Source organism: Notothenia rossii, assembly GCF_949606895.1.
Source record: "Notothenia rossii genome assembly, chromosome: 9".
Lineage (NCBI taxonomy): Eukaryota > Metazoa > Chordata > Actinopteri > Perciformes > Nototheniidae > Notothenia > Notothenia rossii.
In genome coordinates, this window is record NC_136907.1 from 62,433,109 (window position 1) to 62,457,529 (window position 24,421).

Here is a 24,421-nt window from a genome sequence, read left to right on the forward strand (position 1 = left end):
ATGTGCCCTTCATATGAATTAAGCAAAATTCAATGGGAAATCAATACTTGAAGGTTGACCTGCAAGACAGATAATCTGTACATTATAGCAACATGGTATTTTTTAACATGTTTATTAATAAAAGGTTGACTGAGAATATCTGCATTTACTAAAATACCCACTACCCCACACATCCAGCACACACAGAGGCAGTGACCACACACCTGTTGCATGAGCAAATCAAATATTGTTTTATTCAGATTTCAAATTCAGATTCAGAGTCAATTATGGCAACAATAAAATGTGCATAAACAAATCTGAAGGCAGAATAGTACATTATTGTGAGGAAACTGTTAGCAAATACATAATCGGTGGTTGCATTTACAAGTAAAAAGCAGTCAAAGCGTACATGTGCCCCCAGCAGGGAAGATAAACCATGGCTCCAGCCAGGAGACTGAACATCTGGTTTGGAGAAAAATGGTGCTTTGGTTCTGTAGCAACTAAACACAGCAGCCTCGGGTCAGAAACATGTTGACCAGGTGACTGTTACATTCATTTCAAAGACTAATTTGCCAAATACGCGTTTGGTATATAGTGAGCCTTCGCCTGCTGAGTGCACATCTATGATGGCACGAACAACTTCCCGTGAGTCAGTGTGGACTGTAATTATATGGCTATAAGAAAGTACCCGGGTGGATGAGTGCTAATATTTGATCATTCTTTAAATAACGTGTTTGCTCGGAAAATATTTTTAACACACAAGAGTAAGATGACTTGTTTTTTAAGTTTTATTTCTCCCTGCTGTTATCTACTGTTTGTATATTTGATTAAAAATACATATTACTGTGTATTCTGTAATCTGAATGTGTTATCTTGCTTTACATAACTATGCGTTTTATTTTGTTTACATGTTTGTACTTTTACATGCACTCAAATCAAACGAAAATACAAACAAATTTGAGTTGTATGTTTTAGCTGTACCATGGGAGCAGCAATGATGCGCGACCAAGTCTAACAAATGATATGGATATTATTGGATATGTCATCCCAAAAGAGGGGTGGAGTAAGCATGACATGGGGATTTATTCCCCTTCGACATTCCCTTGCAATACTATTGATAAAATAAGACAAAAAGCGCATAGCTTTCTCTGAATGCATTGGCCAAGAAACTAGTGCCCTTCTTTGCAAGCAAGTTTTTTTTTTAGCTGGTCTTCTAATTTAAGAATTTAAATTAATCTAACAAAATTCCTTATAATTATAGATCTTTTTTATTCAAAATAATATCTCAATATGATACACATTTTTTTCTCTGTTCATTTGACTATATACAGAAGTGCAAAAAGTCAACCTTCGTCCCTTAGGTTAGAACTCATCATCTGCAGCATTTCGGACCTCTCCAGTCTGGAGAAGTCTTCTCTCTCCTAATCTCACTATCCACAACATCCAAAGACCCGTCAATCTCACTGCTCGTTTTGGCCTGACATTCAGGGCAAACTTAAGAAATATTCAAACAAAAGTACATATCTTTTTGAAATGGATACAGTAGAAAATAATTTTTACTCTAAAACATGGACAATCTATATTTCAATACAATATATTTTCAAACGTGATCTTGACATGTGACAAGGAAAATCTAAGTTGGTTAAAACATTAGTTTTTTTTTTTTTCTCTGCCAGTGGCAGCAAATTAAATGATCTCATTCCTTGTATCAAAAGTCTTTCATCAACAAAATTAATTGATAATGTAACATCATCTGTAAAAGACATCCAGCTATATGAATGAAGTGAATATTTAAAACACATGATCATTTATATGGTTTGAAAAAGTTATGAATGTCATACTACCTCAAAATCTACAACGGCTATATCAATGTTGTCAAGTAATATATAGTAAGGCAAAAAAAGAAAAATCTACAACTACATACCTCAAATAGATTCAAATCCTTAAGTAGTACATAACACAGAAGTTCAATGAAATTTAAGAGAGTAATTGTTACTTTTACATAGAGAGAAAGAACCAAAAAAGAAAAGGAAGAGATCAGAAGCGGCACGTGAGACATCTATAAAACATCATTGGTGTTCTTTACCTGCATGGTGATTGAAAGTACATTTGATTGGGCTCGGGCCCATTAATTGTAATCTAAGGCTTTGTTAGGTAAATTACAATCGGTAAAGACACACTAAACACCTCTCTGAAAACAAAAAGGGATGTGATCATAACATTGACAGATGATAAACATGTTTTCTTAAGCCTCGTGAGAGATGCTTCTGTAAGTCTCGATGAGTATGATTGAGAGAAAAACTGTGCTTTGGTTTCTGTAGTCAGATCTACAAGTGAGTAAGAACTTCCATTTTTTACTTGGAAACGTTTCCTCAAAAGCGAAACTTCACTTAGGATGAGTTGTGAAATCAAAACAGGGTGACCAGACAAACAATCATTCAAGTGCACATGTGGTTTAAATGACCTAATAGACCTTTGGGTCTGATGTTGTAATTTCTCATCAATACATGGCTCAACGGTGCTTCTTTGAGGCACAGTTTTAGAGTCGCTCCTCTTTAAAAGAGGCAGAACAAGGTAACACAATGTCAATTAAAGCTACACCCTCTTCTGAACCAGGCTTTAGAGTCAATGGACTTACACAACGTAATCCCAACAAATAAAAACCATCACTAGTCTATGAAAAGAGGCATGACAAAAAACCCTCCATTTTTGATTTTAAAAGATAGAAACGTCAACAAAAGAAACACAAATTTGGCGAGAACCCCACTTCTAAATGAATTATACATTGACATTGAACATAAAAAAAAAAAAAACACGCAACGGAGATTCTGAAACCAAACAATACAAAAAGAACCATACAAAAAAAGTTTACCATCGGTAAACAAATAACACTGCTGAGATAACACTCTGGTTTTTAGCTGTATGGCCTTGATGGCACATGTCAAGGTGAGAAAAAGCCTGGCTGTGCTTTCAAGGTACACAGGTATGTTGGTTTACCCAGAACATTCATACGTCCAAGACCCTCATTTCATCATCTAGTTTCACTAGTAGCCGTAAAAACACAATACTGTACATGCGTCATTCTTTTGGAGAATACAATTCCTCTTCAAATAATTGTGCCTTTCAGATTTTAATTCATATTCAAGCTGCATGTTTGCATTACACTTGTAAACTATGAAATATGGCTATCAATTTAAAAAATATATATAAAGCAGAACAAATAAAAAATAATCTTGGTCTACTAACGTACCAGCACTGGATGTTGCTTTTATACAACCCCGCTCTTGACCTTCTGCGTGTGTGTTAATGATACCAATTAGAACAGATTGAGTGCTATGATTTAGTCAGACACAGAGGTGTAATGTGAACGCTTCCCACAGAGGGACACACACTGACCCGGCACCGAGAAATCCCCTTCTTTTGGCTGGACGTTGAATTTGATATCAAATTCTTCTTGAGATTGATATGTGGGAAGATGGCACAGATCATGTGTTGCACCTTTGATGTTTACAAGTGTGATGAAACCATCGCCGTGGACCGGCTAAGAGATGGCAGACCCTCCTCGTCGGTTATGTACATATAGGCTGAACTCTTTTGGCTTGGACGGTGCCAGCACACATTCATTTGATCTGTAAGACATGACAGATTATGCTTCAAAAAAGGTCTTTAAGTTTTAGGACTGAATTAGACAGAAAGCTATACATGTGCATGAGCAGAAAGAATATGAGGATTGAAATAGGAACTCACTGTTCTTGAGAGGAACTACATTTGAGTCAAGTACTTGTGACTATTCAGATGATCTGCAGATATTATTGGAATCTGGGGGTAGAGAACAGACAGCAATCTTATAAATACATCCCATACAAGAAACACTCAAAGCAGACGCTGACCGACAACACAAACAATACATTTGAACCACATCCTCTCGCATTAAGACGAGTTCCTTACTGAAAAGGGACGCAGATGAGAACAATAGAAAAAGCTATTTGGCTACAGGTTAGGTCGTGACATGTAAAGAGAATCAACACACACTACTGGACAGCAGGAGGGAAGGGAGAGATGGGGGGTGCAGAGGGAAACTGGCAGTGAGGTGGCTACCACATGCAGATATAAGTCCTCCATGTTGTTGACCTGCACGCCTCAGTAAAATGCAGAAATAGGATCCTTGTTCAAACTGGTTACATGATGATTCATCCTACAAAGGGTTTTTATGGCATTTTGAAGTTGTGCAATACCTATCTGCTTACAAAATGCCTTCAACAGAACTGAAAGCAGATTCTTCTTACAGTTACTGTTTTTACTTTTCTGACTTTAATAATGGATATGCCCAGCTTTTGAAAACAGGGAAAATGGTAAAGCTGGAAGCAGCGGGGGGGGGGGGGGGGGGGGGGTGGGAGAAAAAAGCCAAGCACCAAAGAAAGCGGCTCTAAATGTCTCTAACATTTTGAAAAAACGACCTCATACATACCAATTGCATGTATTCGTTGGTAGTCAACTTTGATAAGGAAGTGTCCTCAAAAGGGGAAAGGACAAAAATCGAGGTTACATGGGAACAAACATTATATACAATACAGTATGTTTTACCAGAAAGACAGATAGATATAAGAAACTTAAAAAAACATATTGATTATTGTGGTTAGAGTTCAAACTTGTCACAGTATGATATGTGTTCACATGTTGGACTCTAGTGTAGGCCAACAAGAGGGAGTACTGCCCGTTACCCAACCCACCCCTCACTATTAGACACAAGCATCCCCAGATCATCCATGTGCAATAAAGGAAAGAGATGAGTGTGTGAGAGAGAGAGAGAGAGAGAGAAAGAGAGAGAGAGAGAGAGAGAGAGAGAGAGACTGTAGAGGTGCAAACCTGATTGGAGGCAGTTTGGAAGGGGCTTGTGGCAGATGCGGTGGCTGCAGAGCCTGGAGAACCACCATGCATCATGGGAACTTTTTTGGAGGGAAAATCAGGTAAGCATAAATACACAGAGGAGCAGTGTAGCCACAAACACACCACACAAATAAGGGAAGGAGGAGGGGGAGTCAGAGAGAGATTTGATATAACTGGTTCCCTTTCTTCCCTCTGCCAACACTGATAAGTGGTCTTGTGATTTGACGTGACACAGAGAAGCTGCAGCAGACACAGTGACAAACTTCCACTTGTGTGTGTGTGTATTATTAAACAACCAATAGTGTACTTTGGTGGTAAACACCAGAAGAGTGCGCCTTAAAAGTTTCTACAAGAGTTATGTTACCAATAAAGGCAGAGGGGATAAGGGGTTACAACAGAACTCCCTCTTTTTTTATTTGTTTTAAAATAATATCTTTTTCAATCATGTTTCATTAGATGTCAGGTTAGACCAGCCAAAAGCCAAGTTTAGAGTGAGAATGAAAACAAGAGTGGTAATGCAATGTGTAGTAGGTGTGCGCACAAAGAAATGAATAAAAAGGTGATTTAAATTGATTTGAAAAAAGAATAGCCGACCCACAAATAATCAGAAACATTTAAAAAACGATATGCCTATGCTTGTTTGGACTCTTAATTATCCTTCAAATCACAAAAATGCAACCAAAACAGTCACTCACAGGTCACCAAATGTCATATACAAATCACTCATCTATAATCACATGATAGAACATTTTCAGGGCGGTTAATTTTTGATGACGTGCGAGTCACAGACATGAGGTTACAGACAACTGAAGAAGGAAAGCTGGAACCTACCAACGCTGGCTGTAGGTGCCATGCAGAATATTGAGCCTGCCCATCATGCAGTGCAACAGGAAGTGGATTGGATAGGGGAAGAGAAATCAAAACAGCCCATCACAAGGTTCGTTAGAGTGAGGGGGAGAGAAAAGGTGGGAACAAAGGTTAATATCTCCTGGACACAGTCATCAGTGATTGGAAAAGGCGAATTTGCGAACTCATCATATCTGTTAATCAAATAAGAGTGAGGATCTACACTTTTGTCTGAAGTGCATTGCATATTAATGTGTAATGCAACAAGATTGATAGTGCGGTTATCATAGTAACCATTACCTATTAAACATTATATACACACTCGAGACAGAAGTGAGGAGAACAGCAGACGTGTACAGAAGCCAGTCCCTAGAGCTAGTTGCCATTAACCAACCCGTCCTAAACCCGCTCTTCCCAGCTGCAGCCAAAGCAACGTTTCTCATCAAAATACACACTTTCATCAGTTCTATCATTTCTCGTTCAAACATCCATGCTTTCCTCTCGTATCCTGCATGTACTAGGAGGAGCAGGTAGCTAAGGGAAGTTTGATTAAAGTAATTAGTAGACATTTTCTAAAACATTCTTAACATCTAGTGGCCATGCAGTGCCATACAAAGCATAATGCACAGATATCTTAAAGCACTGACCCTCTCTGGCCTATAATGAAATCTAGAGCAGGGGTCTTCAACGTTTTTTAGGTCTCAGTCCTCAATTAGGACCCCCCCCCCCCTACATATCTAAATCCAGTTGCTTATTAAACTGGGCCTGCAATAATGTGTGGTGGCTTTAAGTAGCATGTATAATGTTATGGTGTTTCTTATATGGTATTTAATAATAGCTTGTACCCTTAACTAACTGGTTAGCCAGCCCAAGTGGGATTCATGGGTAGCAACCAGAGTATCATCAATGTTGTGTTTTTATTGGCTTATTTATATTTGCTCATAATATGTCGGATTCATGAAACTAACATGTATTTTTAGACATCTAAGTAACTAACAATACAATTAACCAAGAAAACATCAATTGATCCCTCCTGCAGTAACATTGACGACACACTAAGGATCACAAACCACCTGTTGAAGACCCGTGATCAAGAGCTTTTATGTTATGTAATATGTTTGACTATCTTTGTAACTTCCCTCTATCAGAAGACAACAAAAGTTGATAAATAATCCACAACCAAACTGCTCTGCCCTGCGTTCTACAACTTTGCCCAGCCCCAGACAAGCAGGAGCCGGTTAGATGGATCCAGGCGTCTCCTGGGTGCTCGGACTGCTAGTGGAGGTGTCTTTGGGAGCCGTACCTGATGGGAGGAAAGCAGCCTGCTGCTGATACTGCATGCTGGCCAGGGCCTGTTGGTACTGGAGCATGCTGGTGTTAAACATGGCAGAGGCCCCGTTGGCCTTCTCCAGGGCTGCCCGCTTGGGCATGGGAGCCATGACACTAGGAGCGATGCCCTGCCCAGCCAGAGGGAGGGAGGACAGTAAAAAAAAGAAAAAAAAAGAAAAGAGATAGATAGAGAGAGAGAGTTGCGTGGAAAAGAGAGAAAGGATGTGTTGGAAAGAGGCAAAAACGGGAAAGAAAACAAAAAAGGTACATACGTTAGACAACATCGTAAAAACAGCATGACAATATCCTTTTGTGTACAACAACAACAACAACAACAACATCAACAACAACAACAATATCGTCATATCATCAGTAGCAAGCAAGCAGCAGTCTGACACGATTACTACACAAGCAGGAGCATGGTGCCTACTGGAGCTACTGGCTAACAAGCATTCATATATTCATTACAGTTCATCTTCATTTTGATTGTTAACTTTGTTTTCCTAGATTTGACTAAATGCGACATGAGCAAGCATTAACTATTAAAACAATAAGGCTGCTAACAGGAGGTGGAACAGGTAGGAAGCACAGAGAGAGGGAGGCTGCACTGCTAGCTCCATGATAAACTGTGTAAGCCATGTTTAAGTGATGGTTCACTCTCAGACCAATGTCAAAAATGGTCTCAAGCCAAGGGACATAAGTCAGATGTAAAAGACGTTTTTTGTGATTGTGAACGTTTTCAACATAAAACACTCTGAAGGTGGATTTGGTCTCGGCATGAGGCCATCTTTGAGGTCTGAATATCTGTGACAAGATTTGAGGATGGAGTGAACTATCATTTGAACTGTCATCATTTGTTATGGTGGGATCAGTACTGTTTGGTTATAAAGATTGTTTCTCTTAGCCCCACCCTTATCCATCTGACATGCACTAGCAACACAGACATGCACACATTTGATTGAGCTGCTCCACAACACTGACCACTGACTCTGGACGTAAGACTGAAGCCATGCAACCGTTAAAGAAGCTCTACTTCCCTAGCCCTCGCTGACTTTTGTTAAATAGGCTACATGTGATGAACTGATTGTGGCTCCTAATTATACATTTCATTTGTATTTCAAGTCATTTCTACAAGATGTTAGTTGTTTGGGGTCGGATCCACAAAAGCCACAATCATTTTATCACAGGCAATAAGGACAGATCAGCAGGAGGAAAAAACAGACATTGCACTGAGACAACGACGACAAAAATAGCTAGGTATCTTTGGTTAAAACACTGCTCTACAACAAAGCCACATGCCAAGCTAAAAGGTGAAAGGTCATAGTACCAGGTCAAAGGTTGCGTCGAGGGGTCGCTTCAGTGATTTGACAGCCGACTGAGTCTTAATTAGCAGGCAGCGAGCACATGATGGCAATGGCCAATGGGGTTCAAGCGCATTAACATAAACCAGCAAGCAGAGGTGCATCATGGGGGCAGCAGTGCAGTTTGGGTATAGGTGAGAAAAAACAAAAACAAATAAAAAAACAAATCATTGGAATGCAATATACAAGGGGATAACAGGACTAAGGCATGCACAGTTTGGAAACTAGCCCTACTGCTCTATAGTTAAATCATCGTCAATAATCAATGATAACTACCAAACTACATTAGTTACTGTCACACAAAGATGGATGAATATAGCGATGAGAATCTTATTCTAATATTTCTTTTCGTGGCTGGTATCGATCAGACTATAAAGTAAAATCCACATGGTTTCTGTTTAACTGTACGCATCGTAGTCAATTTCACACGACAACCATTAGCTCAAAGCTCTCTGCCTCACACTATATCAATAGGAGCATGAGTAAATCACTGATCAACAGAAGCGAGCCAGGTGCTGTTACTGTGAGAAAGCACAATGAACCCTTTTCAAAAAATGGAGGAAGAGAAGTGATACCGTAGGAAGTACAGAAACAATGGAGTCACATATACGACCATCAGAGAGAGAGGAACTGACCGGCTTGTGTTCCAGGATGAGATGAAGAAGGACCCTTTTTTTTTTTCTGGTTAGGAAAATAAATAACTAATTGGGAAATAACGTACCATTGTTCCATCCTTCTTCATATCATGCTGTCCTGAGCAGATTTTACCCACACCAAGTTAAGGACCTTTCAAATTTGACCTGGCAAAAGCAGAACTAAATAATACCAACATGGAAGTATGAGCCACAGAAAAGTATTTCCTCCAGGGAGTTTGAACTTTTAATAAATAGCCCTAATATAAAAAGCAATAACTTTAAAGCTCCTTTCAGCCTGCTGTGTGAATGTGTGTGTCCACGCTTGTACAGACTGCTCACCATTGCCGCGGCGGCTGTGGCCTGGTTCACCTGGTGCTGGCAGCCTTTATTTTGGCCTGCAGATGAGCCGGTGGGTGAAAGTACTTGCACTTTTCCCGAGAGCACCGACCCTTGATGTAGTCCATGCACACGGTGACGGTGTTGTCGTTGGTGTCGATCATGGTGCTGTCTGCGGGGTGGGAGAAGCGACAGTCGGTCTCCCCGCGAGAGCAGTTGCCCCTCTGATATTCACGACACACCTGGAAAGTAAAAAAAAAAGATGAAAAGATGTGGAGCTATCTACGAATTCAGCGAAGCATGTGGATATAACAAAAAACGGTTCCACGTAGTATATTTCCTGCCTGTTGCCTTTATGTAGAATATATGAATTATGATTCATCAAGCCTTCACTTTGTGATGTAAGACTGTGTAGCTAAACACATCCATTACTTTTAAAAATGCATGAGAGCTGCATTCTAATAAGTGGATTAAAATGCTTTGCAAGGTCAGATTCTTCTTGCTGTGTGAATCATTTTCTAGGCCTTCCTCTCTGCAGTATCCTTTTACACCAAACTAACGATCTGTACAGATATATACAGTGCACTTCCTGTTTGACTGAAACGGTTCGGTATAGAGTTCCTGTGCTTTGATGTGAATATATATCACATTGAGGCAAGTGCTGAAACTTTAACACAATAATCCTTGATTGTTATATATTTTCTTTCTTTTATCAGGAATAGTTATGTGTTTGTTGGAGCTTGAGAATCTAAAAAATATTTTTTTTTTGTAAGTGAGACACCAGAGGGCAGCACCATCTTTTAAATGACATGTAGCATGAGCACATGGGTTTTACTCTCCTGATATCTACCCTGCTATGAGGTGTGGTTGAACTCTGATAAATGTTTCAGGAAAGACAATTAAAAACTCTTGGATTTGCACTTTGCCCTTTAACGTTACTGACATAAACATATCCTACAACATGCACTAGTTGACTCAACAATGACACTAGCAGCTACGGTACAGGAAGGACTTTTACTTGACTTAACAGTTGCTATACTATTACTGTAGCTGAGGAAATCATTAAGGCCTTTTCCACTAAAATCATTATAAAACTAGTTCAGGCTCATCTCCCGTGCTTCTCTAATGGTATTTTGTGAAGCGTACAGTGTGAGAGCACAAACTGTACCGGAAATAGATGAGGCAGAGTAAATGAGAATGAGTTGAGAGAAAAAAAGTAACAACTCTTAATTACAACCACTTCTTAGAATGCACTTGGCTTCATCATCTGATGAAATACTGCAGTTTATGGGCTTTATGGTTTTATTTTAATCACCTTCTTCTTTGCATAATGGTACTGGCTATTCATATTACCATATCGCCTCAGACACAGTAATCCAAGTGTAAAAAAGAGTGCCGTTATTCTTATGCTTGTTAAACCACTTGTTAACAACACTTGTCTTGTTTACAGGCTCATTATCATCCTGTGCCACTCCACTCCCAACGAAAAACACACCATGAAGTGGATTTGATTAGTTTTCCTGAAACTCTTAGGAAGGAGTGGGTTGATTATATGCTCCATAAAATGCTGAAAAGTTCAGGTTACATTCATCAGTGTGTGGGTTACCTCAAGTCTATCTGTTCTCAGCAGCTTCTGGGCTGCAGCGGCGGCAGCGTTGGGGACTTGGCTCATGTTGGGGCTGGAGGCCATGAGGACCTGGGTGCTGGGCATGATATCCTGGGGCATCAGGCCTGGTGACATGGGGCTCAGGTAGGGATTAAAGGCTGCGGCGGCAGCTGCTGCTGCACTGGCATTGGTGGCCATGCCTGGCGACATCGAGAACATTGGCTGGAAGAGAGCAAAAGTAAAAGCAGGGGAATAAAATAACAAGACATCATGTACACACAAGCCACAAACTGTGAGCTTATGGGAAAAGAGAGGGACTGACTGAAGACAAATCAGAAGACGAAAAGAGCCACGCAGACAGTGAAGGAGCTGTACATGGGTGAGCTTTTACACGTATGCGTTCTCACCGTGGGCAGTAGCTGTGGTGTGTTCATACGTGTGTATCCTCTCACCATAGGTGATAGCTGCGTGCCAGGCATCATGGCGTTTGCGAGATGCATCTGTTGGGCGAGCATAGCCATGTTCTTCTGCTGGATCAAGTTGTTTCTGCCATTGATCTCCAGCTGGGTCTTTAGGTGGGCAGGAGGGTGCAGGTACTTGCAGTTCTCCCTGGAACAACGGCCCTGAAGGACGAAAGCAGAGGGGGAAACTGAGTCAGAATGACACATAAACTCAGGATGCTTATTCACTGCAATCACAAGGAAAATCAATATTCTTGCAATTTATGAACAAGGATATGTTAAAACTACCAGAGTAAACCCTTTGTAGGAGTATCTTTACTACGTTTACTTGCACTCTGTCAACATTGTAGCTTTAAGGCTAAAGAATAGCAATGTCAATGTTTGGTTTATCCATTCTGAGCTACTGTAAAAATAACATGACCATATTCACTGGTCTTTTAAAAAATTACAATCTGATTATGGCAGATAGGAAGCAGGTTCATTTTGGCTTATGTGTAACATCATAACATGGAGTATTGCTCAATTTAATACCAAATTCACTTTAGGTCTAAGACGAGCCTAGCACTGATTGTTAGCGGCTAGCTTTTTCCAGTCCCAGCAGAGATATATGTATGTGTGCAAGCCACAGGAGGTCATGACACACACTAGTGCTGCTCTACAAACTCCCATCTTGGTTATATGTCTAACGCTATAAATAATTCCCACATATTGTCCCCATATAATGTATCAGCAGTCATCCTGAGGTCACACTTGAGAGTCTTCAAATCATTATCAAAGTCAGGTATCCCTTTTTGCTGTGTCCAATTATACCTTCAGTCTGGAGAGGAATCACACACGCATATCCTCACGCAAGCAAGAATGCATACACATCGGGGTCATGTTCGGATAACAGGTGGCGGATACACGTCACGCAAATATAAGACAAACACACACACACTCAGGTCACCAGTTTAAGCAAGAAGATTTACTTTCAGTCCTGAGGCACAGCTGAGCTGACCGAGGCAGCCTGGGCTCAACACTTGCTGACAGAGCTGGCCCCCACTGGGATTCATCTCTGTATCCTGTCATGACTCCATTCCCCTCAAATCTCCTTCACTTTCACTGACACTGGAGCACCGGACAGGTGCGAGGGAAAGGGGTGGGGGATAAGGAGCAGAGAGGGGGACACTTTAATGACAGTGGGGGCCTCTTTCAGATGTGTAGTCTACTTGAATTCCAGATGAAAAATAGGCTTCTTGCTAACTGGCGCATTTACAGAGATGTCGTATTTTGTTCGCTGTCCCTGATAAATAGACGGATACATATAAAATATAAATACACAAGGTATTAGGGCTGCTCGATTATGGCAAAAATCATAATCTCGATTATTTGGGTCAATAATTGATATCACGATTATTAAAAACGATTATCCATTTACTTTGAAAACATCCATTTATTGAAAAGAAAAATGTGTAGTATGTTTTTAACGGTTGATTACCCTGAACTGTACTGTATGTATCATTCAATTGAAAAACCAATACAAAAATAATATTATTTTTTGAAATGAATAAATAATTTTAAAAAATCGTTTTATTTAGATTATGTTGATTTCATAACCGTTGCAAGCCAAAATCGTAATTGCGATTAAAATACGATTAATTGAGCATACAAGGTATTACGCTTAGGGATATCTTCATTTTCCAATTTGTAATTTTAGTTGAGGCCTGTAATATAGTTAAGAGTTTTAACTTTAAAAATATGTAGTGTACTGTAGACCAGGGGTTCCCAACCTTTTTTCCCAAGAGCCCCTCCAAATGACTCCTGTTGGAAGTTTCCCCCCCCCCCCACACACACACACAAGGGGGGGAAGGGCACAACAGCGGTAATTCAAGTTTAAAAGTCTCAAAATGCTACAACTACTGTCACAAACTTGATGAATGTGAAGTGTTTAGTTAAAGGAGGATGAAAGCGTAACTAAGGAGCACTATTGGAGTGACTTTGATGGTTATTTGACTCAGGATTAATTCATTTGGATTCCCGCTGTATGAAGAAATTAAAGGACGGCGCGGAAGTGGAAACAATTCTCAAAAGGGATTAAACTGTTTAAAACACATGCTCAAAGTAAGCCGGATTTTGCCGATGTGTTTATGTGGATTCAAAAGTCGTAAATAATCTACAAAATGGAGGAGACCGATCTGATCGGAGCAACTGTGACAAATAATCCAACTGAAACCGGCATGGACAATGACTATGTATTAAAAATGCGCTTATCCAGAAAAGCCTGGTTTGGACACTTTACGGGCAGAAGAAACATTTCTGTTAAAGAAAACATTTAAAATGTCTGTCTTTTTATGCCTTTATTAGCTACAGTACTAACTTGAATTTTTATGAAAATGAATTAATCAATTTTTAAAAATATTTTATTGTAATGTAGAGACAAGGCTTTTAGCGACAATCATGTATTGCGTTACAATTATATGAAAAAAAAAAAAAAAAAAAAAGTGTAAATATGATATTTGGCTTCAAATCATCTGAGGACTGACGCACCCCCTGCGATCTTTGGCTCCCCCCCCACATTGTCTACATTGCTGTAGACAACATGAAAGCATGAGATTTTTTCCATAAAAGACATTTCTGGATTTCATTAAAGCTGTTTATATACTACATAACTAAAACATGACACAAATACTGTTGTTGAGTTTAACCCCATTTCACACACAACTCTTGTCCAGTGTTTAGTTGCAGGCAGATAAGGAGTATGTTGCAGTTTCAAGTGTATAATAACTGTACGTCCATTTAAAGGGAATTTTAGACACAAACAGAAGCACACTTTCCTATGCAGGGGTTAAGGTCTCCTGTTAGGACTGACCAGGTTGTTCACCACCCATGTGTATTTAAGCTGAGCTGGCATTCAGAAGAGTTCTGACACTGTGTGTGTGTGTGTGTGTGTGTGTGTGTGTGTGTGTGTGTGTGTGTGTGTGTGTGTGTGTGTGTGTGTGTGTGTGTGTGTGTGTGTGTGTTGAAAGTGGGCGAGTGTGTGAGACGAGAGGAGCTGAAAGCAAGTTCTAATAGCACTCAACCAGAGAGTGACAATGGCATGCAGCTAGGGGAGAGTGAGAGTGTGTGTGATTTTGCTACGTGGGTTTGAGTGTGTGGTGCGGAGGGCGTTGCAAAGGCTTGGAGGATCATATTGCATTTACCCCATATGACCCTGGAGCAGCAGTTCGTGTGTGGCTTTAGATGGAAGGGTAATGTTTGAGAAAGAAACACATGGTTTTGACTTTAGACAACTACGTTCGCCAATCATGCAGATAACAATGTCTGATAATATAGCCCGATAATAACAATTCCACAAAGAAAAAATGTCACCAACCAAAACATGCAGCCATTTTGAATAATGAAACTAGTAGCAGAAGAGGAAACGTCAGGCAGCATAAGTGGAAGAGAGAGAGTCTAAAGCGAGAGCCGGGGTGCGTCATTGAAATTCTAGAAGTTGCAGAAGAAGTCATACGTTTGGATCATCATGACCAGGGAGAGAGGGAGAGCATTGGCTCCGCTCAGATCATGTTTGTGGCTGTTATTGTGACATCAGCGGCCTTGAGGAGCAGCTAGAGACGGTGTCCACGGCAACAGCCACACACTCCTGCTCTAACAACACAGTGTTTCCTGGCATCTTTCCGATCGCTGGCAAGAGCCCAGCAAAGAAAAATACTAAAGATACAACCCACCCTGAAACCCCAACAGATATCATCTTTACCGTTCTTATCACAGAGCAATGCTTTTGTCTCCATTTGGGGATTCAACACTGGCGCGAATAATTACATGATGTCATTATAAGACACAATTGAAAGTTCATTGTGTGAATGAAAAACTGGAGGAGCAATGACTATCCATAAATGGATTTAAATCACATTTATCACAGGGAGAAGATACCTGGTGAGAATGTGATGAATTCATTAACTGATTTTCTCTTATGGCTGAAATTATGAAAACAATGAGGCGAGCAGCTTCAGAGAAATTCACCCACATCGCTCTTTGATTCCCTTTTGTCAGTGCAGGTGGATGAGAAAAGAGCACTCACATATTTGTCTTTGTCATCGTCAGTGTGTTTTTAGAAATGTTTTCTTTCCAATTCAGGGAAGCCGTTACAGAGCAAAGTGATTTATCTAGGGCCACAACTCCAAATGACAGGATTTAAAGACACTCTAATTACAATAAAAGATTTCTTTGAATAATTCAAAAAACTTTGTCTATATTTACAAATAACTAACCTTTTTAAAGTTAGCAAAATGACTTAAGATATTGGAGTTACAGGGTATATGCAGGAATCCTGAAGTCAAATATAATACCTTTTAAGACCCTTTCCATACATTTTAAGACCTCATCGCCACTTGGAGTTTTAACCGGTCATATTGGCGACACACTTTACCTCACATTGACTATATTCAGTATTGATTGTCCTTCCTCCTTATCTTCCAACCATCTGGACACAAACTTGCATTTCCCCATAACGATGTTTTTGACTGCGCTGTCAAGCAGTGAGCGTACGATGTCCTGTTCAGATGACTCACAGAATCACACTACACACCTACGCAATGATTACATTCAGGCAGACTTTACAATACAACCTCTTTGGACAGTTGATATACTTATTGAAAACAAGCTACAAAATGTAATACCTTGGAACATGCCGTTTAATAATTTTTAATAGCCTTCATTTTCGCTAAATTGATTTATCAACTTTTAATACTTTTTAAGACCCCGCGGACACCCTGAGTTATTGATAACTGGTTTTAACAATAGTACCAAACCAATTACAGATTGCACAGAAGAAATATAAAAAGTTAAATATAAAGTTATTACAAAAAATGTAAAATGTTACATAAAATATCTGCTTGTCATCACTACCTCTGAAAACAGACATTTGGATGATAGATAGAAATAATATAAACCTAATAATAACTGAACTTTCCCTGCCACCTTTAAGAATGTGTTTTGAATAAATAGTTGGGGTTGAGTTGTGTTTCCCCGGCTGGGATCAGATATGCCAAACAGGGCACAATAATCCCACTGGCTACTGTGCCGTCTGATGGATGATAAGTTGTAATAACATGTCCCACCCTGACCGCGCTCTCTCCTAACTCCGTGGCTCCCCTGCAGACACACACCCTGCTTCTGTGACTGAGTGGGATTCAAACAAACAATGAAGTAATGTGTAAAGAATGCTGGGTGGGGCTGCTTCCTGTCCTTTTGAGGAGAGGAACACGCAAGATGTACGAGTGCGCATGTGTGGGAGAGGAAGAGTGAGACAGTGGAAAGGTGAACAAAAACTGGCTTCTTCTTCAGGGTTAAAGTAAATATAGCCGTTGGTGCTCTGCTCACAACCTTGTTGGCTTCTTATTATGTGTTTCTGTTTGGTATACGGGCAAAATACATTTCTTATCCGCTCCTTCCTTATAAAAACATGCAGAGCTCTCAGGTCGTCTTTTACATAGAGAAGATATCTCAAATTGTTTTACTTGAATAATTTATAGGCCTGGAGAGGTACAACTGCTTAGAAATTGAAAAACTATTTAAAAAGAAGAAAAGGAAACGTGTAGAGCAGAAAACCTTTGCTTTTCTATCCTGTTAAAAAGCTTAAAAGCTCCTCCAAGAAAAACCCTATGACTCTTTTGGGAACCATACAAAAATGTCATATCAGCTTCTTAATCTCAGGAATGAAAAATATTTTTAGTAACTCTTATTAAAAGATGGTATGTGTCTGTTTTATATCACTTGTTTGAATCCTGTCACATGCACACACAGTATTTATTCTGCATGTCATAATGAATGTTGATCTTCAAAGTGCAGTTCATTACATGAACAGTCACAATGTCTCCTAATCTAATGTGCCTCTCATGTTTGATGCCAGTGTTGTGGTGTGAGAGCTGTGTAGTGGGCTTCTGGTGTGAAGCTACACTGTTCTCTGCACTGCGTTCCAGTGATTTCTGTGCAAACAAACGCAGAGATGAAAGCACTTTCTCCTCACACACTGTGAATGAAGCTTTGTTTTCCTGGAGAACAGCAGAGACTCTGGGCCAGGCCCCGTGGTTGGTCTCTTTGTCCACTGTGTGATCAAATATGGCTTGAAATATATAAAACACAAATTAATAAATCAATAATCTGACCAAGTGCACAAGTGGATTTTCCTGATAGTGAAGTAGAATATTCAGACATGGGTTGTCTTGAGTATTGAGCCACCTAAAGCAGCGAGCTATTCACAATCAATAATAGCCTTTTACAGTTAAGTACAATTGATTTGGTTTTTAGCCTCTAAATTCTGCATTGAATTAGCAGTAGAGTTCTTGGAGAGGGCAAAGAAAGACATTACATATCTAAGCGGTCTTAGGGGTTGCTTCTCACTGGGGCCTGCCTTTCTATATCAGACCATGAACACACACTTGCACCCTTGTGATTGTGTCTATATCTCCTTGCGGAGACTCAGTGCACATGTGATCCACGCTGCACAGCTTAGTGGTTAGGGAGTAGATGTGACTGGTGGAGCTTATTGAGATATGGGGAAGGCAGGGAGTGTTAATCTACGATAATAGTTACAGTATGCCCCCGGTGACGCATTATCAACCTTACCAAACAACAACTGAGATGAAAAGGGATTATAGGCTAAAACTCAGACCACACAGACAGAGAGAAGGTTAGCCAGATAAAACATGTGTGAGTGGGCAGTACATGTTAAAGTGTAAGCAAATCGTTTAGATAAATAGTGTAGATGGCAGTATCCAAGGTGATGTTCAAACAGTCCCTGTATGTATTAGACACAGTGGACAGTGGCAGCCACAGAAACCTCACACACACACACACACACACACACACACACACACACACACACACACACACACACACACACACACACACACACACACACACACACACACACACACACACACACACACACACACACACACACACACACACACACACACACACACACACACACACACACACACACACACACACACACACACACACACACACACACACACACACACACACACACACACACACACACACACACCAATAAGTTATTCACACTTCAGAGGGTGTTGGTTCTCAGAAATGCCTCAGGTCAGATGTCACATACACAGGAGTCCTGGATCCAAACTTAGACCTCTCTGTTTGTCTCCTGACATGACATGCCCCCCCACCCCCTCCTCCCTCTCGATATCTCTCTCTATCTCCTTTCACACAAACACTTTCATGTGACTTTATTTGCGCCGTTTCTCCCTACGCCCTCTGTTCAATGCGGCGCCGTTTCTTCTGCTGTGAGGGCTAACAAGGTTAGTTCCGTACTTTTCATTATCAGTGATAACAGAGCAATCTCGCAGGTATCGATTAGAGCAGCAGCACTTTATGAAAACCATCCAGTACTCTCTCTGTGAGTACGTGAGGAGGAAAGGGAACGTTCATTTAATCACCTCCGAGATTTGTTTCCCAGTAGGGGAGGGAATGAAGAGTCACTGCGCAGAAATCACAAGGTCTCGGAAGCAACGATGCGTCGATAACAACGCCATTGTTTCTGAAATGACTGAGGTGGCATCTTTGCTCAGTGTCTGTCGGCCTCACAGGCTGAGGATCAAAGTCTGCCGTATATCTTCATCAGCCATTTCAAAAGATGGAAGATGAGTAATCTGGTGACATGCAATACTAATGATTAGACTGCTAGTGCCTTAGCAGAGCATCAACAGCAAAATGCACTTTTATGATTACACAAGATATACGTTTATTGAAGGTTCATTCATAAGAATAATCATAGATATTGATATGCTTTAACGTGAGGATTAGACTCTCATAGCAGCAAGAATCACATTAAAATGTAGTATTGAAAAACTAAAATCACAGCCTGGAGTTATGGCCAACAATGTGTTCTGTTACCTTGACCGAAAGATTTTATCCTTAAATCCAAGCGGACGTTTGTGCCAAATAGGAAAAAGTTCCCTCTCGGGGTTCTCGAGATATATACTGTATATCGCATTCACAAGAACGGGATAAATCAAAAACATAATTCTTCCTGCCTTTGCTCCCCCACATTAAAAAATCCTTTGACCAAGATAAGAAAGAATTCCTTTCACATCTCTATTATGCAGACTACATCCTTATTTCTACCTCTTCAGAGTGGCAGCTTCAAATGTATGTAAAGAAAGTTTGGAGGCATGTCACTGCTCCACTCCTCCTTTATATGCTGTTCTTTGATCCCTCTCCAACACACCACTAACATCATTTTCTGCACACGGTTTTTCACACTCGCTTCTCAGTTTTGTGACACCTAGATTGTAGACAAGGAATGGAAAAGTATATTCCATCAATGGCCAAGTAATAACCAGCAGGCAGATGATTAATTGAGTTTGCAGCACTGACCGATTTAATCTGGCACGTATTGCGTTAATCTGATCTCACGGACTGTAATCCTATTCGCAACTCTAATCCCACTGTCAACTAGCCTAATCCTGTTTCTGTGTGAGATTATCTCCTTCAAACTTAGCACTAGCACAAGCTCAATGCTTTCGCCCTCTTTCTCTTATTGCATTTTAAACAGGGATTTAAACTCTTCAAATTGTTTCTCTGGTAAAACGTAAGAAAAGATTTCATTTGTTTCTGAAGCTACTTTACGTGTTTTACAAATTGTGTAGAGCTGTTGATAATGAGCATAAAGAGGAATTCTTTTGGTTCATTCTTTTCTGCATAATAAGGGCCTTTGCAAGTGACAATGGCATCTCACCAACAAATCGTCCCAATGTCCAGTCGAGAAGTCCAGATGTATTAACTGGCAGTGTTTAAATGCAATTTAATTTGCATTCTAATACAAATGCTACTATTACTCTTGATATATAAATTAAACCAACATGTACCTGCTGTTACTATGAGAAATAGACAATGTAGAAGATGGAGTGTCGCATATGAAGCAATATAAATGGAGACGCCAGCAGTCTGTGCGTGTCACACAAAAACTAATCAGCGCGAACACTAACCGAACCTCAGGTGGTGTTACCGTTTCAGGTCAAAAGCAAAGGACACATGATGGATGGTGACTAGCAACATTGGAGACATTGGAGGATTTTAAAGATGTGTTCACTGCTGTCTTTTTAGGGGAGATTTGCAATCAGAAGGTTAGGGTTGGAAACAGAACAACTGTGAAGTTAATAAAACTAATCCCACCGGTTCGACAGGCCCAGAGTCTGAGATTTTTAGAAGGAATTCAACAAGATACAAAGGAGCAATGGCATCTGTGAAAAACAAATATCAGCTACACTTTCTTCCTTTTAGCCTCACATTCTCATGCCTTTCACCACCAGCGGGTAACTCACCTTTAAGATTCTCCTTTTACGTTTTGGCATCAACATAGAGGAAAGGGGCGGGGTGAAGTTGACTGATGGACCTAACAGCTGGCGAGAGGGAGGAGCAGCGTGAAAAGGTGGTGAGAGAGCTGAGTCTAAGTGATTAGTTGTGCCCTGAAGCTCCTCTGCTCCTCTTTCACCTGTCTAATGGCAGGGTAATGGCTGAGCTGACTGACTGGCTGTGGGACTGTTTGCATGCAAGAGGTAATGAAAAAAACCACACAAACAGAGAGAAACTGAATGATGAAGGGGTGATGGATAGAGGACATTTGGAATGTCACACGGCTGACGGTACTTTGACATCAAAACTATTTCACCCCTTCCTTATCATCTAGTTTTCCCCTTTTATTTCCACTTTAAAATTAAAGGTGACCTATCATGCAAAATGCACTTTTGTACGTCTTTTATACATGAATATGTGTCCCGGTGTTCCAGGGAACTCACCAAGTGTCAGAAAACACAACCCTCTCTATTTTCCTCCATACCCAAATCTCTAAAAAAGGGGCTGCAACGGATCTGATACAGACTGATCCAGATTTGAACACTTCTATGACGTCACAGAAGTGGCGCTACGGCTATTGGGCCAACTCCACCAATCAGGAGGAGACAGCCACGGAGATTGCCGTTCGAAAGCGCTGGAGACGCTGTAGTACATATGCCAGGCCTATACAGGATGCTGTTCTCACAGAATCAGCCCATGCAAAGACAGTGTTAAATTGAGCGAAATGAGGAATGGCTAAAATGCATGATCTGTTTGGTATTTTGAAAAATAAAAAGTATAAATATGCCTTATATAGGTATGGTCCTACACTAAATTATTCAAATATAGCATGATAGGTCCACTTTAACTTAAATTCCGTTTTAATCAGACCCCATTTTGTTACTATTTAGTGTCCCAACTTTTTCTTTCAATTGCAATTAAAGGTCCCATGTCATGGCCATTTCTACTGATCATATTTCCATTGTTGAGGTCTACTAGAATACATTTAAATTGTGCAATTTTCCAAACTCACATTGGTTTCTCATCCAGCATCTCTGTATAGTATATGTATTCACTCTCTGTCCTAAACAGCTTGTTGGAGCTCCTGCCCCCCCCCCCCCCCCCCCCTCCCTGTGAGCCCAGTGTGCTGAACTCTGATTGGTCGGGACATTGCGAGGCTCGTTGCTGTTCGCCGCTGCTGTGCGGACAGGTTTCCGGGTCGGTGATACAGCGAGAACAAGCAAAACTCATCCTGAGCACACACACACTCACAGCCGAAGTAAAAACAATAAGTGTGGCTTGATATTGAGTAAGAAAAAGGTTTAGAACGCTGTGAGAATGGGTCTGCAGAGAGCATTTCTCCACGATCCCAACTCGTCTATTACCAGCGTTCAGGGAGCTCTATGCAAGTCATGGGGACTCCCTGTTAGTTAGCCAAGGGATCCTGGTTTGTGAGGTGCTCCGCGGATCGGTCCATTTGGGCCAATCCAGTCATTTGTTGTTGATTTGGGTGTTCACACGTCACAGAACCCAGGAAGCAAACAATGGAAAAAGAGAAATCTCCAACGAGGCGTTCTGGGGCAGCATAGACAGGTATTTTCTGTGTTAGTGTTTTACTCGCTACAGGGTGTACTTTGAGGGGTTTGCAGACCGTTTGCATGCATAAAAACCTTCATTACACACAAAGGGACGGGTAATAACCGGAAAAGCATGACATGGGCCCTTTAAATGAATCAATTTTAAATGATAAAGTCATCATCTCTAGCACATTTTATTAGAAGTGATTGGGTTTGCAATTCTTGTACATGATTAGGATTGCGTTGCTAAACACAAAGCTACCTCTTGTTACCCCCTCTTAAATGATGGAGAGAAGTTTGAACATTTAATACCTAGGCCTAAAGCTGAAACTTAAATAACAATTAAAGTATGATGAGGGTTGATTTCTTTCTTGAGTATGATTGAATATTAGAAGCTTTCCTTTGAAAATGTATAGTTTGAATTCGGTTTGCTCTGATGTAGTTTACCGTCTTCAATAGTTTAGGAACTTACATTCGACTCAATACATGTTTAAAATATGTCACTGCATGCTGTAATGTTTTAAGAGTTTTAGATTACGCAACACTGCAATCTTAGTTGATTGGTGAAGCAAACAAACCCTCAGGCTAAGGTTTTATGGTATGTCTGCGTGTTTGAGAAAGAGACAGAGAGAAAAAAGGGCTATAGGAGTAATCATTGTATCAGTGGTGTTATAAAGGGGCCCAGTGTGATGGAGGGACAGGGACGGCTGACACTGAGAAGAAAAGACGGGCTGTTGTTGTTGATCTTCCGTCACATAAGCTCACAGAGAAGATTCACAGCTAAACTGATCCGACAAGGATGCACACACCATGGAATAAGCAGACCAAAGAATGTCTCTGTGTTTGTGTCTGTAAGTGTGTGTGTGTGTGTGTGTGTGTGTGTGTGTGTGTGTGTGTGTGTGTGTGTGTGTGTGTGTGTGTGTGTGTGTAGGCCTGGATTACACTGGTCAACACACATCTCTAAAGCATGAAAGGCATGAGCATAAACCCCTCAAGGCCACGACAGAGAGGCGTTAAAGATCCTAATGACTCAAATGAAAGCCCCTGCAATTTGACTCAGCTCTAATGTTTGTATGAAATCTCCTGATTTTATTTAGGGAAGACTGAGAGCAGCCAAACAGTGTGACATGATGAATAGCACTCTTCAAGTAAAAGCTCAGTGTAATGCATGACTGAATCCTTGTTAATTTAAAGCAGAGACATTTTCATTGTGGATGCACCCACAGTTATCCCATTAAAAATCCAATCAAGAGGAAGATCCTATATGTGCTGCAGAGGAGAGAACCCCATATGGATCCAGGGGACAATCTGTCTGAGCTACAGCTTCACTGCAGTACAGTGCTACTGAAAGCAAACTTTGCTGATCAGGTGGGATTAAACATTTATGCGGAAAACACATTGGTGTTGGTCAGATTTGGGCATTGTTACTGTGTGCACACGTGTCTTAATTATTATTTTCTTTAGCATCGTAATTTGCAGCAACAAATTCGTTAAGAAAGCAATATGAGGATATCAGGAATACTGTTTAATTTTTTAATATGTTCTTGTTATCATGTTTGATAATTCCTTCTCAGGTTTATTTATTTGTATTCTTTTTTAATGTGTTGCAGCATCGAGAAAAAAAATAGTTATACATTTATTATAATAGTTATAACATTATAATAAATCTTGCTGTTATTTCTATTTCTCATTAGTTCATCACTGGCCAGAGAAATACCATCGGTTGACTATATGTGGCCGTGTGCAGTGTGACAGCAGTGTCAAACACACATTAGCCTTCTGAACTCTACCCACATGCTTACACAATGCAAGTGTATATTGGCTGTATAATAAGTTTGAAATGATAAAAAACACTGTCCACTAGCAACGCAGCTAATATTTACCCCACATGTCTATCCCCCCCAACCACTTTTCAGTGCACGCGAGTGTACCTTGTTCCATCCTACCACTGAACATAAACATGTCAAATAGGGTCAGCAAATTGAGAGGAAAGACAGATAGAGAGATGCAGACTTTGAAAGAGAGGGACAGAGAGAGATAAATAAGAAGTATTTAC

The 24,421-nt window shown here is 40.4% G+C and overlaps 1 protein-coding gene across 1 annotated transcript in view; it reads right to left on the bottom strand.

Annotated features, from left to right (window-relative positions):
- Positions 1-206: 206 nt before the first annotated feature.
- mbnl1 (muscleblind-like splicing regulator 1) overlaps positions 207-24,421 on the bottom strand; it is a 36,416-nt gene continuing 12,201 nt past the window's right edge. The window contains 11 exon segments of the mRNA XM_079650508.1: positions 207-3,608; positions 3,727-3,798; positions 4,448-4,474; positions 4,846-4,925; positions 5,698-5,733; positions 7,016-7,169; positions 8,369-8,422; positions 9,377-9,417; positions 9,420-9,615; positions 10,980-11,201; positions 11,432-11,602. Coding sequence (XP_079506634.1) covers positions 3,742-3,798; positions 4,448-4,474; positions 4,846-4,925; positions 5,698-5,733; positions 7,016-7,169; positions 8,369-8,422; positions 9,377-9,417; positions 9,420-9,615; positions 10,980-11,201; positions 11,432-11,602 — 1,038 coding nt within the window. The 3' untranslated portion in view covers positions 207-3,608; positions 3,727-3,741.